The sequence below is a fragment of the Equus caballus genome, chromosome 4 (genome assembly GCF_041296265.1).
Source record: "Equus caballus isolate H_3958 breed thoroughbred chromosome 4, TB-T2T, whole genome shotgun sequence".
NCBI lineage: Eukaryota > Metazoa > Chordata > Mammalia > Perissodactyla > Equidae > Equus > Equus caballus.
This window is the reverse complement of record NC_091687.1, coordinates 94,116,674-94,134,545: the sequence shown is the minus strand read 5'-3', so window position 1 is coordinate 94,134,545 and position 17,872 is coordinate 94,116,674. Positions and strand designations below refer to the sequence as shown.

General features: G+C 35.9%; 1 protein-coding gene across 4 annotated transcripts in view; it reads right to left on the bottom strand.

Annotated features, from left to right (window-relative positions):
* Positions 1 to 17,872, bottom strand: part of NUP205 (nucleoporin 205) — a 79,372-nt gene that overhangs the window by 31,925 nt on the left and 29,575 nt on the right. For all 4 annotated transcript variants that reach the window (XM_023639762.2, XM_070265900.1, XM_070265901.1 and 1 more), the window contains 16 exons: positions 16,598 to 16,648; positions 15,541 to 15,750; positions 12,719 to 12,818; positions 12,153 to 12,290; positions 10,854 to 11,043; positions 9,992 to 10,112; positions 9,761 to 9,842; positions 9,308 to 9,472; positions 8,849 to 8,973; positions 5,928 to 6,042; positions 4,081 to 4,230; positions 3,425 to 3,496; positions 2,925 to 3,082; positions 2,083 to 2,163; positions 1,121 to 1,312; positions 65 to 332 (listed from right to left, as the gene is read on the bottom strand). In XM_023639762.2, coding sequence (XP_023495530.2) covers positions 65 to 332; positions 1,121 to 1,312; positions 2,083 to 2,163; positions 2,925 to 3,082; positions 3,425 to 3,496; positions 4,081 to 4,230; positions 5,928 to 6,042; positions 8,849 to 8,973; positions 9,308 to 9,472; positions 9,761 to 9,842; positions 9,992 to 10,112; positions 10,854 to 11,043; positions 12,153 to 12,290; positions 12,719 to 12,818; positions 15,541 to 15,750; positions 16,598 to 16,648 — 2,218 coding nt within the window. The remainder of the gene's footprint in view (positions 1 to 64; positions 333 to 1,120; positions 1,313 to 2,082; positions 2,164 to 2,924; positions 3,083 to 3,424; positions 3,497 to 4,080; positions 4,231 to 5,927; positions 6,043 to 8,848; positions 8,974 to 9,307; positions 9,473 to 9,760; positions 9,843 to 9,991; positions 10,113 to 10,853; positions 11,044 to 12,152; positions 12,291 to 12,718; positions 12,819 to 15,540; positions 15,751 to 16,597; positions 16,649 to 17,872) is intronic.

Here is a 17,872-nt window from a genome sequence, read left to right as displayed (position 1 = left end):
TTTTCAAGTTAAAGTTAAAACAAATACAAAAGTTATAATTTATAGAATATTTAGATGAAAAAACCTGTCTTCAAAATGAAGTCTAACAGTTTCTTCAATATGATGTGAAGTGAAGAATCTCCAATAGAAGCAAAACCCACCAGTGGGTTCTCTGCTGGAGGAGGTGAGGTGAAAGAGCTATCAAGCATAAAAGCGTAAGGGGCCTCTCCGGGTCCCAGGACCAATGGTTGCTTCTGTTCCGTGCGAACGGCTTGGCTTAGGTGAGCCGTCAGGGTGAACACAGCACCTGCTACCACTGGCATTAACTCCTGTGCTGCTTCGTCATCCAGTATCTTAAAGCAAAAAGACAAATCAGAGTGAGGACCCAGCTTTCAGCTACAATCATTAACATGTTTTATATATGTTTAGCTTTTCAGTTACCATAAGAACGTAAGAAAGGAACTATACTGATCAAAGAAAATAAAAGCTAATGTATAGAGAGAAACTGAAATATGATGCTGGGTAACACATGTTCCTAAACCAGAAGGGATTCCTATCAGAATTCTGTAGAGAGGTTTCTTAATGGAAATTCATATAAATGGCCTTGCCACTAAAGTGTCTCATTCAGTAGGTCTGTGGTGGGATCTGTCCATGAGTATTTTTAATTTTTTTATTTTTTATGGTGAGGGAGATTGGCCCTGAGCTAATACCTGTTGCCAATCTTCCTCTTTTTTTGCTTGGAGGAAGATTGGCCCTGAGCTAACATCTGTGCCCACCTTCCCCTATTTTGTGTATTGGTTGCCACCACAGCATGGCTTGATGAGTGGTGCACAGGTCTGGGCCCAGGATCTGAACCTGAGAACGTGGGCTGCCAAAGCGGAGCATGCCAAACTTAACCACTACACCACCAGGCCAGCCCATGGGTATTTTTTAAAAGCTTCCTAAGTAATTCTAATACACACTCTAGTTAGCCACTACTGTACAGAATTAATAGGTTTCTCAAGGGAAATCTTAACAGTGGCATTCCACAACTCTATTGACTCCTAATCTAAAATGGAAAAAAAGGAGGTGGCAAACTTTATGTTTAAATGATACATAAATATTTGCCCAGCAGTATAATGTAATTTAGGAAGTATGTCACCTTATCATGCACATCTTGTAAAATATCACGAATAATCAGTTGTCGATCCTCTGACTGAATGAGGTCCTGGGGACAAGCTGTCAGTATAATTTCCACCAGCTGCCTCCATGACTCCAGCGCATGCCGCTTTGCATGAAGACACTGCAGCAGTTTGTTTCTTCCTACCACATACTGAAGTATTGTGCTGATTTCCTAAAGCCGCAGAAATTAAATCACAAGGTTAGCACCTAGACAGATGATATCTTCTACCAACAGGTTCCTATTTCTAACACTGTCCATTAATCTGAAAACATTTTTAGTATGCTTTAAAAACCTGCCATAAACATGCCAGTCAACAGATATGTTTTCATGTTATACTGGTGTCCAGGGCTATGAAAATTAATATATAAGGCTGTGTGTGTGTGTGTGTGTGTATGTGCATCAGACAGGAAGCAGAGGTGGTATGGGTGAAAACGAGCTTTTTAACTCTATCTTCTTTCTCCTTGCCAACTGTCTACTTATACTTACTCTGGAGCACCAGAGTTGCCTAAAACCCAAATTCAATGGTATGTTTCCCTGACATGTCTTTTATTTCTTTGCCTCTTACTTTGGCCTAGCCAGCTGTGTTTCCATGTATGTGGTTCTTCCCACCTGACCTCTTACCCATCACTGCTCACTTGTGATAACAAATGAATCTCTCCTCCTTCACTGATAGGGAGCAAGTGAAGTCTACTACACAATATGGACAGGTTGCAAATCCTTAACTAGCCTAGCAGAAAAGATGTTATTTTTTCTGGGGACTAGACATTAACTTAAGTTCAGTTTATAAAAGTTATCGAGTCAAAAGTGAAAGATTCCATTAAAATGTAATTTTTAAGGACTTCACTAATTAATGAACTACATGTCAATTTACTGTTTTATCACATACCCAGCAATTTAAGTAGTTAAAAGGTTAAAACTAACATACACTCAATAGGGCTTACCTCCATTAGTAGAGGTCTCTGTCCTATGGCTGCCATACCCTGAAGAGCATTGACTTCAGCTACAAGAACCCTATGAAGAAGCTATATAATTGCAAAAAAAGAGGAAAAACAAGACCATTCAGACACTAGTAGAACAATAACACCTAGAAATTATTATAGACTGCCCTGAAGGGAAAATTTTGGATATCTTAATAATGTTACAGCAGCACCATCCAGTTTCTAGTCAAAACATTAGGGGCCGGCCCCATGGCCTAGTGTTAAGTTGGGCACCTTCCACTTTGGCAGCCCAGGTTCAGTTCCCAGGCATAGACCTACACCACTTGTCAGCAGCCATGCTGTGGCAGCGACCCCACATACAAAATAGAGGAAGATTAGCACAGATGTTAGCTCAGGGCAAATCTTCCTCAAGCAAAAAGAAGACTGGCAACAGATGTTAGCTTAATGGGGGAGTCTTCCTCAGCAAAAAAAGTTAAAAAAAAAAAAATTAGGTATCCCTCACATTCCAGAGAGTGGTACCACAGAGCCTCTGTGGCAGGTAAGTTAGTGTAAATGCCCTGGTTAACTTCTTCCTACTAGTGAGGCAGAGAGTTAAACAGTTAAAATCACTCCATAGTTATAGCTGGGTAAGTTGACTACTAAGAGGAAGGTGAGGGGGAATCTTTTAAAGAGGTATAGTTAGGGTGGCCTATTCAGTTTTATTTCCTGGCTATTTGAAAAATGAAAACCACAGTCCAATAAACCAATATCTCTAACAGGAAACGACAATTATATGATTATATTTTTTTCTGATGACTCAAAGTCTGAACCATACAATACTGCAAACACTTTAGAGCAATCTTCACCTTGACATTGCAGACTGTCTGTCCCCGTAAATTCTTGTGTTCACAGTTGGCAATAACTTGTTCAATCTGGACCCGATCAAAGAAATCCAACTGCAAAGGCTCAGGGATCTCCTGACTGAAGTCAATCGAGTCGAGAATGCTTAGAATTTTTCGACGTACTAGAAATAGTAAAAAGTAGTTAAATTTTACTTGGGACATTGAGGAGAAGAACAAACCATTGTACTCAGCTCACTCTCAAAGGTAGTGCTAATTTCAGAAAGGGCGTTAGTCTAGAAACTGAAGACTGTATTGAAATCTAAATTTGATTTTATTTCTAATACATCCATTTACAATGATACGTTTTTCCCATCCTTTCATCCTAGTTATTAAAAAAAGTTTTTGGATGACAATCCTTTATATAGCTTTTCTATACCAGTCCAGAATTTGCAGATACAGGAATAATAATCCATTAAAATTTTAAGAGCTATCTAAAGATTTATTACCAATTCAAAGGGCTTTACCTTTCGTGGCAGTGTCAAAGTGAAGGAACCCAGAGATGGACCTATTTTCATCTTCTAGTCCTCCTTCACCATCTGTTGGAACATCAATAATAACGGATCAGGAGAAAAACAACATACTCCTATAATTTATTTGGAAATAGCAAATATAAGGTATTTTATTTCTAGGTCATTGTTCCTAAGTCAAAGAGCATTTTGCAAACGGATAATTAAAACACAATGGTGATGAGGACTTACCAATAACATTCATCTAATTCTTTCCATCCCTATGGGATCCACTTCACAATCATAAAGAGGACAATCAGAACTCCAAAAGAGGCAGGACCCAATCATGCCAATGAGGTGATTAGGAAAGTTTATGCTTAATTTGCATATACAATACATATTAAAATATCTTGGGTCATGCTGGCTCAGTGTGATAAACTCCACTGAATATTTGTGTATATGAATATAGCAAAATGTGGCTGCTTCAAAAAATAATAAAATGGCAATTGTGGAATGATTTTTAAATTTCATGTTTTAAGGAAAAAAATTCTAAAGGCAGGAAGAACTCATTTGGTCTACGATCACATACTAAGTACAAGATTCAGATTTGTGCTTGCATTTACACAGACCAGTCAGTAGCCCAATAAAACAAATGCCAACATTCACATGTTCACCTGAGTATGGTTTTACTGGCATGTCATCCAATAAAAGGTGCAGGAGCCTCTGGGTATGTGACCGTTGACGATTCAGAGAAGTTACCCTCAGTTCTATTGAAGCAGTCTTCATCAGCCATGACATTTGGTTCAGCATAGATATTTCATATTCTGGAAGTTAAATACTTAAGTTTAGCTCCCCAGAATAATAAGACAAAATCAGAACAGACCTAACTCATCAGACATCTTCCCATGTAAAACTGTCAATAATTTATGAAACTAGGCAACATAATAATTTATCACTCTGTAAAATTAAAAAAAAAAAAGAGATGCCAAGGGAGAAAAAATAAGCTAGTATATATCTACAAAAGATAAGCAAAAGCAAATGAAGAACAAAAGAGAATCAAGTTTGTTACCAGGATTATTTCACAGAGATCTACAAAACTCTGAGTCTGTCTTACTTTGACATTAATACAGAACTTAATACCCCCAAAAAACCGCAAGTAATTCTCAAATATTTAACTTGCAAAAAGAAAAAAAGTATCATAGGGGCTGGCTCGGTGGCACAGCAGTTAAGTTCGTGCCCTCCACGTCAGCAAATTGGGGTTCACTGGTTTGGATCCTGGGTGTGAACCTACACACTAATTATCAAGCCATGCTATGGCAGGTGTCCCACACACAAAGCAGAGGAAGGTGAGCACAGGTGTTAGCTCAGGGCTAATCTTCCTCCAAAAAAAAACACTATCATACAGTTTGATTTCACACATTTTTAAAAATTAAAATAAATTTAAATTGCACAACTTTATGATATCTCAAGATAATCAAGGACATTTGGTTTAACATATAATTAGATTTGGGAATGACTTACACAGTAAAAGTTTTTGAATCTAATATTATTTTAATATGCCTGGCTAAGTTATGAGCATAAACATAAAATTCACCAAATACTACTACTACTACTAATTATAATAATGGGCAAAGCTAGAATGATTTTAAAATAACAGATATCATAATAGGCACGATATTAACTTTTCTTTCTAATTAGGTATAGAAAAGGGTTTCTTAAAACGCTTCTTATATAAACAAAATCTTAGGGCTAAAAATAAGATACACTTATTATAAAGTGAAAATTTTTTTGCCATTAGATAATTACCAAGGGTCTCTCACACCATCACTCTAAAAAGTACATAAGAAGCTGATAATTACTAGTAATGGAAATTTAGTATGAAAGCTGTGAGCCCAGATTTCCTAAAACATAAAAATGATACAAAATAAAATTGAAAAAAAAACTCAATAGACCAACACTGTCTGGACATAATATGAACTCAGAAAATTGTTGGAAACTGATCAAGAAGAAAATTATATAAAGTAGAATCCTATAAAACATAGGTAGTCTAGGATAATTGTGTTGGTCAGGTCAATAAACTAAGTTATAAATAGTTTCCACCATAATTAGTTTTCTATTTTTCATTTCAAGACCTGAATTGGTTTCAATATATACACAAGAAACAAAAGTAAAACAGAGAGTTTTATAAAACAGTTATCACTCAAAAAATCTAAATTTCCAGAATCTTCTTATATATTTTCTTATCCCTTCAGCATAATTTTTAAATTGTATTCGTTAGTAAAAGGACCAAATTCCATCCTTGAAAGGCTATTTTTAAAAAATTTTATGCTAGCAGCTAAAACATCAGGTTTCTTTAGCACAAATTACAAAAGGAACCCTAAGTAAAGAAGGTGCAAAATAACAAAATAAGAAAATAATTCCACAAACACTGTAACTGCTAACCCCAAATGTTGTATAAATAAAATCACTCAACATGGACTTTACAAATTTCTTATAATATTAAGGGAAAACAATGTCCTACCTTTGTTAGAAAATGGTAAATGCTGCAACTGAGAAAATAAGAAATCCTGGCTGGTTCTCAAGTATCTCATAGTAGGACCAGATGTATCAGAGCATGCACATAACTGATATATCACCTAAAGAATTATAATAAAACAAGAAAATCCCCAAATCAGCTTTTGTTTTTAAAGATCGGCACCTGAGTTAAAAACTGTTAACCAGTCTTTTTTTTTTTTTTTAAATTGCTTTTTCTCCCCAAAGCCCCCCAGTACACAGTTGTACATATTTTAGTTGTGGGTCCTTCTAGTTGTGGCACATGGGACGCTGCCTCAACATGGCCTGATGAGCAGTGCCATGTCCGCGCCCAGGATCCAAACCGGCAAACCCTGGGCCGTCAAAGCGGAGTACGCAAACTTAACCACTCAGCCATGGGGCCGGTCCCAGTTTTTTTGAATTATACATTTTAAGATAAAATGTGAACTTAAATATAATAAGTGGAAACTAAGACCCATCAATAACTCAAGCAAAATGGATGAACACATGTGTAAAACAGAAGCTGAGGGCTGTAAGTAGTCCTTCGCACCCTAATTCAAGAAAATGTATTGAAATACGGTTGAAGAGTGCTGATGCCATTATTGCAGGACTAAACTTGAAATCACCCTCAAAGTATTTATTAACATACATATACATATACTTAATTATCAAGTTTGAGTATTTTAACTATCACTAGTAGCAAACTACTTGGAAGTAACTTCTGAAGACCAAGGTTACGTATTCATCAGCTGATGACAATGTGGGGACCAGAGGAGCTCTTGCAGGAATCTAACCCTACATTTTCCCCAGGAGGAATGGTTCAGCATTTGCTGTGACTTTATAAAATGAATAATGACAACTGACTGTAAATCCATGTCTAGAAACACATTCTTAAAAAAAATACAAAAGAACAAAAAGTAACTAAAGATATTCACTAGAGCAGAGTAAAAAACTGGAAACAACCTAAGTGTAATTTACACTGTAGAAGCATAAAAAACTTTATGAGGGGATACAAAACTGTATGTCTGCTGAACATAACTAAATAATATGTCTACATAAGGAAAAAGATAAGAAGGGAACACAAGGTAACACAAATAGTTCTGCTCTAGATGTATGTCTTTCAAACAGCTTTGATATTGTTTTTGATACTCTATAAATAAAAATTTAATAAGCTAATATTGAACTTCTCAAAACAAAAATTAGTTATTCACATTAGATGGCAAGTTAAGAAGATACAAGAACACAGCCTCAAAGACGTGGGAGAGGTAATACTGTTAGAGGTAGACAGACACAAAAAGTGCGTCCCAGAAGCACAACAAGCCGTGTTACAAGGGTACGCCCAATATCCTTCCTTGTTCCCAAGGCGAGGCAGGAAAACTCTCCATCCTTAAAGAGCAGAGAGCAAAGGCACAAGGCTCAGTCTCAACTTCTTCACCCAGAAGGCCTTGTATTGCTGGATGATGAAGGTATCAATAAGGCTCAAATTATTTCTCTTTAGTATAATGAGATTTATTTTTAAACTAAAAGTTCTTCTTAGAAGTTTACCTTTTTTTTCTGAAGTAGAGTATAAACCTGTAGGTGCAGGAAGAATATTTCATAAAAAATTAAGCAGTGCTTCTTGTTAAAAATGCAGATTCCGACTCAGCAGGTCTGCAGTGGGGCCTGAGATTTTGCACTAATAAGCTCCCAGGAGATGATGTGAGGATACCAGTCCACATCTTGAGTAGCAAAGTCACACAGCATATGTAATAAACGGGCAGACTGCTAGTACAGACATGTTTTGTTTGGCCAATACAATGATTTAAAAATCAGAGGCTATGGCAAACCAGGGCCTGCATTCCGACATGGCAAAAATGAGCAGGGGCTGAGTAGCAGGGCACATGCTCTCCTGTCTGTCAGATTCTCCTCTCCCTCCCTCTCCCCACACTTTTGTTTTAAATCTGGCTTCATTCACTTAATTCACTACCTAACTCCTTTAGCCTAGATGATTAAGCTTATCAATTGCTTCTACCTAAGTATGCCAAATTCTGTAATACCATACTAAAATGTACATCAAGTGTGTTCCCTCATGAAGGAATAATTAATTTTGATTCACAGGAAGACCTCGCTGTAGTACCGTAAGTAAAAGGCTATTTGGACAACCAAGGGGCAAAAGAAAATAGTAAAGAATCACAAAAAGAAAAACAGGAAAATAACAAAGAAAAATTTCTACGTTACTAGAAGTTGATACATTTCTTATCATGAAAATTGAAGCAGGGTGTCATTTAAATTGAGAAATCAGGCTTATCTTATAAAGCCTAAATCTTAAAATACGTATAAAATGAATAAAACAAGAAACAAACACAAGTAAAACAAAAGTTCTCATTACAGTTTAAACTTTACACTAATTTGACTTTCTACCACTTTACATATATGTATAGGGCTGCATAATTGACGTGATTCTTAAAAACTGCTTTCACTTACATCCTTACATTCTCATTTAAGTCTCATAACAGCCCCTTTCACAGATTAAAAAAACTCAGGGAAGTGTCATGGCATGCCCAAGGTGACTTAGCTAGTTAAGGGGCAGAGAAAGGAACCAGAGGTCTTCTGACCCAAATTCACTACCCTCTCCACCAAAAAGAAACAACTTGAAACACAGCATCATTGGAAAGTCTCTACATTATCTGGTCAAAATTCATCACAAAAATCCAATTTCCCTCACTTTTTAGGTGATCAACATATAGGATCTGTAGATCTATAGGATCTTGGGGTTTGTGCTTTACGGATTTTATCTATAAGTGAGACTGGTCAAATTACAAAATGAACCCATTTCAACTCGGTCTTGTTATACTTTCGTATCTGTGGTCTATTGAAGTCTCTAGTTAAGTTCCTTCTATTAAGTGTTACAAAGTGCAGCCTCCTATATACCTGGTAACACAGCTCAGCGAGTTGAGGAGATTCTCTCACTGCCACCGGGCCTGTTCTCCCTTCAGTTCCTTTCTCCAAGATGTTTAAGATGGCATGAAGGCATGTCCGAGGGCAACCTAACACTCCTACATGAAATCAAAAGGAAATTCAACTTTTCTTTTAAAACTTCTGCATTAAAAACCTTAAAATACCTTTACAAAAGTTAAACTCCATAAATATATGCTTACTGTAAACATTCTTTCAAATATTGATACAGAAAATTGATAAAGACTAATTTTCTAAGGCTTAGTGTGTCCAGACTTGATCTAAGTCCTAAAGGTTGACCCATTACATTAGATTACCTTTCATACATTATTTATTTCTTTCATTAATTATCCCATGAGCCAAGAATTCAATAAATGACCATTTAGCTACATAAATATGAAAAGAAATAAATGCCTGTGTGTCTTATGGCTATACCTGGATCTTGTAGGTTTGTGGTACTGACAGGTTTCTTCAATTCAAAGCCCAACAGATAGAGAGCAAGATTCGGTGGATTGCGTTCCAGAGAGGTGATAAGAAGATTCAAGATGTGGATTCTTGTTTCATGACGGATTCCAGCTAATTTCTTTTCAAGTTCTGATCCTTAATGTGGAAATCACAAAACAAAATTACAAAACAATAAAAAGTTAACATAAGTCAAATTTAAAAATATAAAACTTGTATTCCAAATTTCCATGTTCTCTTTAGTTTCAGTTTACCTAATTAGCCATGATATTGAGTTCAGATTTGTTTACAGGGTTTCCCAAAAGTTCTAAACAGTTAGGCTAGAAAATTCTCAAATTTCTCATATCCCCACTAGACAGTTAACAGTTTTCCTTATATTAAGAATTTACATAAAGTAAAAAATATATACGTTTGTCTAAAACATACCCTCTTCCAGACGTACAAATTCTTCTGCATCTTCACTATCCAAGCACTCCACAAACCCAGCCATCAGCTTCTGACTTACACTCTGAATCAAAGATTTTAAAAATGACAAATTATACACTTATTCTCAGAGAATTTTTCCACAAACAAGAATAAGATTTCTCCATAGACACTGTGACTTCTGTACGTGCTCAGAATGCACCAAAAAACAACAACAACAACAAAATCAGTTACCTGGTCATGTGTGAAATCTCCAACCAATTTTATCTGAATGTTGGAGTTGCAAGAGATACAGCAGAGGATCTTGGCACTTTCAAAAGCCAGTTCTGGATTAGTATTGCCATGATAGAGATATCTTCAAAACAAGAAAACATTTGAGGATTTGAGGAACAATGTGATGAACCTTTTGGCTTCTCACTATTCTCAATAAAGAACATTTAGAACCAGTGCTTCTCCTACCCATACGCACTATTGGGTAAATTAGACAAAGCTTTCCCCTTCTAACCAGATACACCCTATTATGAGTTGAATCACGTTCCTCCAAAATTCATATGTTGATATCTGAACCCATAGTAATTTTATTTGGAAGTAGGGTCTTTGGAGATGTAGCCAATCAAGTCAAGAGCAAGTCATTCGGGAGGGCCCTAATCCAGTGACTGGCATCTTTATAAAAAGGGGAAATTTGGGGACACACACACACACACAGGGAGAATGCCATGTGAAGCTGAAGGCAGAGATCAGGAAGATGCTTCTACAAGTCATGGAACAGCAAACATAGCTAGCAAACCACCAGAAGCTAGGATATATACAGGAAAAAGTTTGCTCCCAAGCTCTATCCTCCATATCATCCAAACATCCAATTTCCCGACATAAGACAAACAATATTATGTCATTTTATACTTAGAAATGTTTAGGACATAGAATAAATTAGGAAGAAAAAGAACCTTTAAGGTTCTGTGGAGCTGAAGAAGGCAAGAACAAAATGAGCCCTGCCCCACCCCCCCAAAGCACTGCGTGAGGGATCTGACTAGATTTGGAAATCAAAGCCAGAATGCCCATCTGATTCATCATTTTTCTACCTACAAATGTAACTTACCTGGCAATATTCACCACATTATCAGCCTTCTTAGTTCTGGGATTGATTCCCTGCAGCAGCTGTTCTAAAGGAGAGACTATGAAAGCCAGCTGACTCTCTCTCAGAAGATCCATAAACAGATTTTCCTTTTGTAGAGTAAGATTGAGAAGTGCAAGGCAATGCTGTACTGCTTTCTCCAAGTGTTTCTTCCCTATAAACCCAAAATTGAAGTTAGAAAGTTCTATATGAATCTTAGAAACTCAGTCACTTCTTAGGAAAGCAAGATAAAGGACAAATTCTAGGCTCAAAAAGCCCTCAAGTTTTCAAACTTTCAGCAGCAACTACACAAAACTGCTCAACCTTGCAAGTCATGATTACTTTTATGCAATGGCTTCTCAATTATTTTTCTTATATCTTTACCCTGATTATTTAGAGCAATGGTTCTCAGATGGGGGTGATTCTGTTCCCAGAGGACATTTGGCAATGTCTAGAGACACTTTTGGTTGTCACAACTGGGGAAATGCTACAGGCCTCTAGTAGGTAGAGGCCTACAACGCACAGGACGGCCCCCACAACAAAGAATTATTCGGCCCAAAATGTCAATGGTGTCCAGGCTGAGAAACTGATTTAGAGTAATACATACACACTATGGAAAATAAAGAAGCTGAAAATATAAACAAGGATCACCTATAATCCCTCCATTGAAATTTAAAATACATGGGCTCTGGAGCCAAACTGCTAGGTTCAAACCAAGCCCTGACACTTACTGGGGAAAGATATGAAACCTTTTTGTGCATCAATTTCTTTATTTGTTAACTGGAAATAACAGTATCTATCACATAGGGCTTTTGTACAGATTAAATGTGTTAACACATGTAATGTGGTTTTAAAAGCACCAAATGCATAGTAAGTACTCAATAAATGATAATAATTAGTAGTAATAATGATATTAAATGAAATGTACTGAACACTATGCATCAGGCCCTACAGTAAGTACTTTTACAAATACTATATGGAAAACAAAACAAAAAGTACTTAGATTTAAATGTAGGCATGTTAAAGATTATTAAAGTGAAAGAAAGATATAATTACGTATAAAAGACCCTGCAGTGAGACAGTTATAGTGAGAGCCGGTGTTTTAGTCTGTTTCACTTTTAATATACTTCTACTGTATGATTCACTGAAAATACCACTGTTGATAGAGAGAGAGAATCTTACAGTGAAAAAGAGCTTCAGAGATCATTTATTTCAAACTCCCAGTTTACAGAAGATAAAAATATCAACACTGTTTTCAAGACATGAAGGCACTCAGGTACATACCAGGGAAAGGGGCATAGGTATCAAGCTGCTTCACGCCTTCTTCCAGTAAACTAAGAGCAAGCTCCAACATTGGTGACTCATTCAGAAGATGATACATCAGACTAAATCCTGGTGGCTTATAGGCTATGATTTCTTCTCCTAAATAGAACATAACATAGTCCAGGAGATGGTGAATTAGTATTTTTGTCACATCCTTGATTTATATGAAATGTATGAGACTTGTAAATTAAATGGAAGGCAAGTTTCAATTTAGAGACAATGATACAAACTGTATATACAGTGGTAATTCCCAAAAGGGCTGATCTGCTCATAGCAGTTAGTCACCTGTTATATGTTAACTCATTAAAGAATCTCTAAAGTGGTGTCCTTGTCTTCCATTCAGTAAAATTTTACTTTATTTCCTCTTGCTCAGAACAATTAAAATGACTAAAACAATGCAACAAGAAAGATTAAATTCTAATTTAATTTATAAACTTAGAAATAATTTATATCTCACATAATTTATAAATTATAAATAGCTTTATAAATAGCCAACATTTTGTTTGAAAGTAACAGAATTAAATTACCTTGTAGCTCCACAAACTGGTCTACAAAATCTTCGAGTTGAGGCTCATAATCTCTGAGCAATTTATAAAACACCTCCAAAACAACCTCAGCAACTTCCCACTATAGAAAGACACAAATATTTCAGTAACAATAAAATAGCCCAAGGTGATAGCCTTCCTAGGCTTTTTATTCCTCCCACTTTTCTCCAGAAAATGAGTGAAGTCCCTTGTCTACTTTATTCATTTATGATAAGCACTATAGAAATCCCAATTCATTTTGCTTTATTTTGCTAGAGGATAACGTATTGGCTAGTTTTTCAAGGTAAAACATTTGTAAAAGCATTACTCTTAAAGAAACATTTCTATAGCAGATATTTGGGCTTCATTCACAAATCTAAAGCACTTAGTAAATCTAGTCATATTGAATTTATAATTAAATAACACCAGATTTGGACACTTCTCCAAAGTGTCAAATATTTCATAATGTTCTCTAAGAATCTCAGCTGGAAATTATCTGAGACATCATCTCATCTAATCGCCCTTATTTCACAGGTGAATCAAGTGAAGCTGAGAGCAATGAGTGATTCCCCAAGACCATAAAGCTTGGCAGCAAATGTACTGGAAGTCAAGCCCTGGCCTTCTAATTCCCAGAACAGCGTTCTATCCCATGGCTCTAGCCAAAGAAATTAAGAAGACACAATCATTGGTAGGCTTGCCCCAAATGACCCCATTATCACCTCTTTGTTAAAAATACTTTTAAAAGCTATGCAACAACAAGGAAAAATAATTATGCCAAAGGAAAAACATACAAGAATGTACAGTGAAATTAGAACTTTGTTTAAAAAATCCATTGCATAGAATTTTAATAAGGCTGAGTATGGTAACCGTTTGACAGGATGGTTTTTAAAATCATTATTTCCACTGCACATAATTTTATCAAGGCTAACTTCGGGAATTGGGACTATACAGTGTGATTTTTTAATTATTTTTAAATTATTCACTTTTCCATATTTTGCAAAATTTTTAAGGTCACTTATTTAAATAAACAAGGTTTCGCACCACATAATGTTGGATTTTAGAGTTGATAAATATATACACTGCCTCTAACACTGTTATTTATCTCAATCCAAATCACAGTTTTAGTGCTCTAAAATCTAGTGATACAAGTTAAACCTGAAGAACACTTTCAAGTGAAATAAATTCAGAAAATTGAGGGAGAATTTCTTAGGGTAAATGTGTCGTGTGGAACTGAAATCACTGGTAGCCGGTGAAGGCAGCAGCACTTGAAATGTAGATGTGCACGGGTGCAAAATAACACCAGGAAAGAACATGGTGACTTAACCTCTGAACACTTGGGTCATAATGACCTTTTTAAGAAAAGACAAATAGGATATTTAAAACAAATGCAAAAAAGTACCAGAACACTTTGAAGAGATCGAAATTATCAGCAGCCATTATTCATCTGAAATGACTTATGAATAAGGCATAGTTCTGTTACTATTTTCACCCAATAAGGAAATATATGTTAACGAGGCAATTCTAAGGCTTAAATAAAACGTATACCCCTTCAGTGTTTATTTTTACTACCTGAGAAGCAAAACTTATAAAGCAATTGACAAAAAATGAACTTTAGTTAATTGGAACTATTAGAAACAAATTATGTCCAATGATAGGGTAATGAATAAAAACACTATGCTAGATACAAGTAATGATTATGCAGTCATTAAAGAGATTGTTTTCAAAGAATCTTTTAATGGCATGAAAAAAATCCTCATGATACTATGTTTAGTGGCCAAAAAAGGATACAAATTAATGTAACTAATTATCTCAATTTAAGTATATATGCATAGGAAAAAGATTAGAAATAGTTATCCTTCCTTTGGCAATAGGATTATGGGTGATATAACTTCTTCTTATATTTTTCTGTATTTTCCTAATTGTCCCAAATTAGCATGAACTAAATTATTTCTATAATCGCTAATACAACAACAAATAAACCCAACAGGTTCGAAAACAGCAAACTATAAAAATAAAGCAGAAATGTCTCTACAAGATACATCCAAGGGTATTCTGTGAGGTAGTAAACAGTATTATAGACTAAAGTGAATTACGTCAGAACCTGGAAGGGTCTCTTACATAGCTTAGCGGTTATGAGCTTGGATCTGGAATCAGAGTCCCAGGTTCAAATCCTGGTCCTGGACCTTAGGCAAGTTCCTTAACCTTGCTAAGCCTCCATCTGTAAAATGGGAATATTAATAGTACCTGCCTCCCAGTAATATTGGAATTACATATGATGATATACACGATAAGCTCTGTTGTGAGTGTGTTGCAACCAGAGCAAATATGTACATATATGTCAGCGCTCCCTCAGCTTCTATCCATCCATAGCATCCATACCTAATAGATCATAATATGCTTTCCCTCTAAGCCAAGAATCCACAACCCAGAAGTGCTATTAATCAATAGAAATTGGTGTGCAAGTTTAAATTTGTTTCAATCCCTAATCTAAATCATCCCATTAAAGGATAGTGTTTTCAACTGACAAAGGTGTAACATTTTTGGTTCAATTTTGGTCAAAATGTGTTCAATTAAGGATCTGAATGACTATGAATTCATATCAGTTAAATTACTGATCACTAAAAAAGTCAGTGCTTTGGTTTAAATGTGCAAATTTATGTTTTTGATGCATATAAACTAATCAGACCATGGACATTTCAGTATCAAGACTATAAATTTTACTACCTTTCAAAAGCTAAAATGAATTTATAGCATCTTATACTTTTAATGAAAGAAAAAGCAACAATAAAGGAATAAAGAGAAAAAAGTTTTTCTCTGAACATAACCTTTTCAGCTGCTCTCCGGTAAGCTCTTGTGCGGAATCGGAGAAACACAGAATCTCTAAGGAACTGCAAATAAGGGTCAAAGCCAGGGGGCCGCAGTCCAGCGCCCAGATTAGAAGGAAATGAGCTCTCCACCAGGGTACTAATAAGCTGGCAAAAGGCCCGAGTCAACGGGTATTCCTCACACCGCGATTCTATTTCATTTAGTTCAACCTTCCAAAGAAAAATAAAGAAAATTTAGTAATATACAACTATCAGCTATAAAGTGCAAAACATTTTGCAGACATTAACTCATTAATATTGCTAATAATATCACAACAAAAGACACTTAACAGATATTACCATTTTTCATTTAGAGGAAAAGACACAGAAGTATTATATGAATCTAGATCAATCGGATGGAAGAATTTAAAATTCCCACATATTGTTCCCAACTTTAAATAAAAAATATAAATCTTATATGTTTCTTTAAAAAAGAGAGAGGGAGGGCCTGTTTGGTGGTGCAGCAGTTAAGTGCGCAATTCCGCTTCTCAGTGGCCCAGGGTTCGCCGGTTCGGATCCCAGGTGCGGACATGGCACCACTTGGCAAGCCATGCTGTGGTAGGCATCCCACGTATAAAGTAGAGGAAGATGGGCATGGATGTTAGCTCAGGACCAGTATTCCTCAGCAAAAAGAGGAGGATTGGCGGTAGTTAGCTTAGGGCTAATCTTCCTCAAAAAACAAATAAAAAGAAAAAGAGGGAGCAGAGACAGAGAGAAGAAACTAAAACATGTAAATTCATACCTCAGGTTGACCCAAGTAACCTAATTAAATTGAGTTCAAACCAAACTTTCAGTGTGGATGGCTGCCATGTAACTAACATCCTTTTCCAACTCTGAAACCTAAGGTATTTTGGTTCTTTTCATAAAAAGTTTCATTTCCATTTCAATACTGATCAGAAAACCCTTCAAACGAAAATATGTTAAATTTGAAAATTACAGGAACTTAAGAGGGTAAGATAATTTTTCTTAGTCTTTTTAGCATGTGAATATAGCATTTAAACTAAAAGGAAAACTTTACCTCAATACCAATAGCTTGCCTCTGGCTTGGAACCCTTACGGTCTGAAGTATCTTAAAAATAAGAATGAGATGTTAGGAGCACTCCTCATTCAACAAGGAAAAGCAGTGGCTCTGCAATATAACAGTCATGCCTTACCCACCACATCCACACATCTTACAATGTCAATTAGAAATGACAAGCGAGAAGTCTGATGGATTTTCATTAGCAATTGTCTCAGGTTCAGGTAGAACTTCTAATTATCCAGGCTTCAGAAAACTAGTAATTTCTAAGTGCACACAGGATATGTTTCCAGCAAATTTCCTCTCAGATATTCTAGAAATGAAGCTTGAAAGGATTTATGAGATGAAATCTCACCAGTTTTCAAGGCACTGATCTGTTTACAACCCACTGTTCTGTTGGCACCAGAAAACCAAGAAGTAAATTTGTTAAGAACAGGTTTCTTATGTGGGCAGAAGTTTGAGTTAAGATGTTCTGTCCTGACCTTGCTAGGGGCATAATTAACTATACTTAATGTCATTTTACTTAACTATCTTGCAAGTTGAGAATATACTATTAGGTGGAATCCTTTAAAAAAAGTATTGCTCTAAAGATAGAAATAATCTAAACCCAGTCACATTTCATCTTAGGTATAAAGAAGCACTAAGCACTTAGAACACTGACAAGTACTGATACACTTCACAAATGAAAAAATAAAGTATCGATACTAAACAAAAAGTGGCTCAGCCTCTCAGCACATATCAACTCCCTTAATTTTTGCTTTTTTAATAAAGTATCATTAACATCTTCAGGACACATATGTTAGAAAATAACTAGAATACTCCTTCAAAAAGGTTGCTTCTATGAATGCATTCGAATCACAGACTTCCTTATGTTGCATTATTTCTAAGACAAACACATTCCATCTAACCATTTTCCTAGAGATAGCTCTATAGAGCACATTCTTTTTCCTCTTTTACTTTACCACATATAGAGTAACTATAGATTGACAGAAAAATTCCAATAGTTCTTATATCTAAAGAAAGAGAAGTTGATAGTTCACTCTTCTGGTATGGGTCAGGAAGGGTGCAGAAGGGAGAAGCAGAAAAGAAAAACAGGCATTCCCCACATGTAATGAGGACAGATGACTTCTGAAGGCTTCTATCAGCCTGGTCTCAAAGAGAGAGTTGAGGAGTTCTGTCCACTTATTAATATCTTACAGACACTGAAAAACAAAGTCTTAAGAGAAGACCCAATCTCCAGTAACCTAATGAAGTTGTCAACAGATCCAAGAGAAA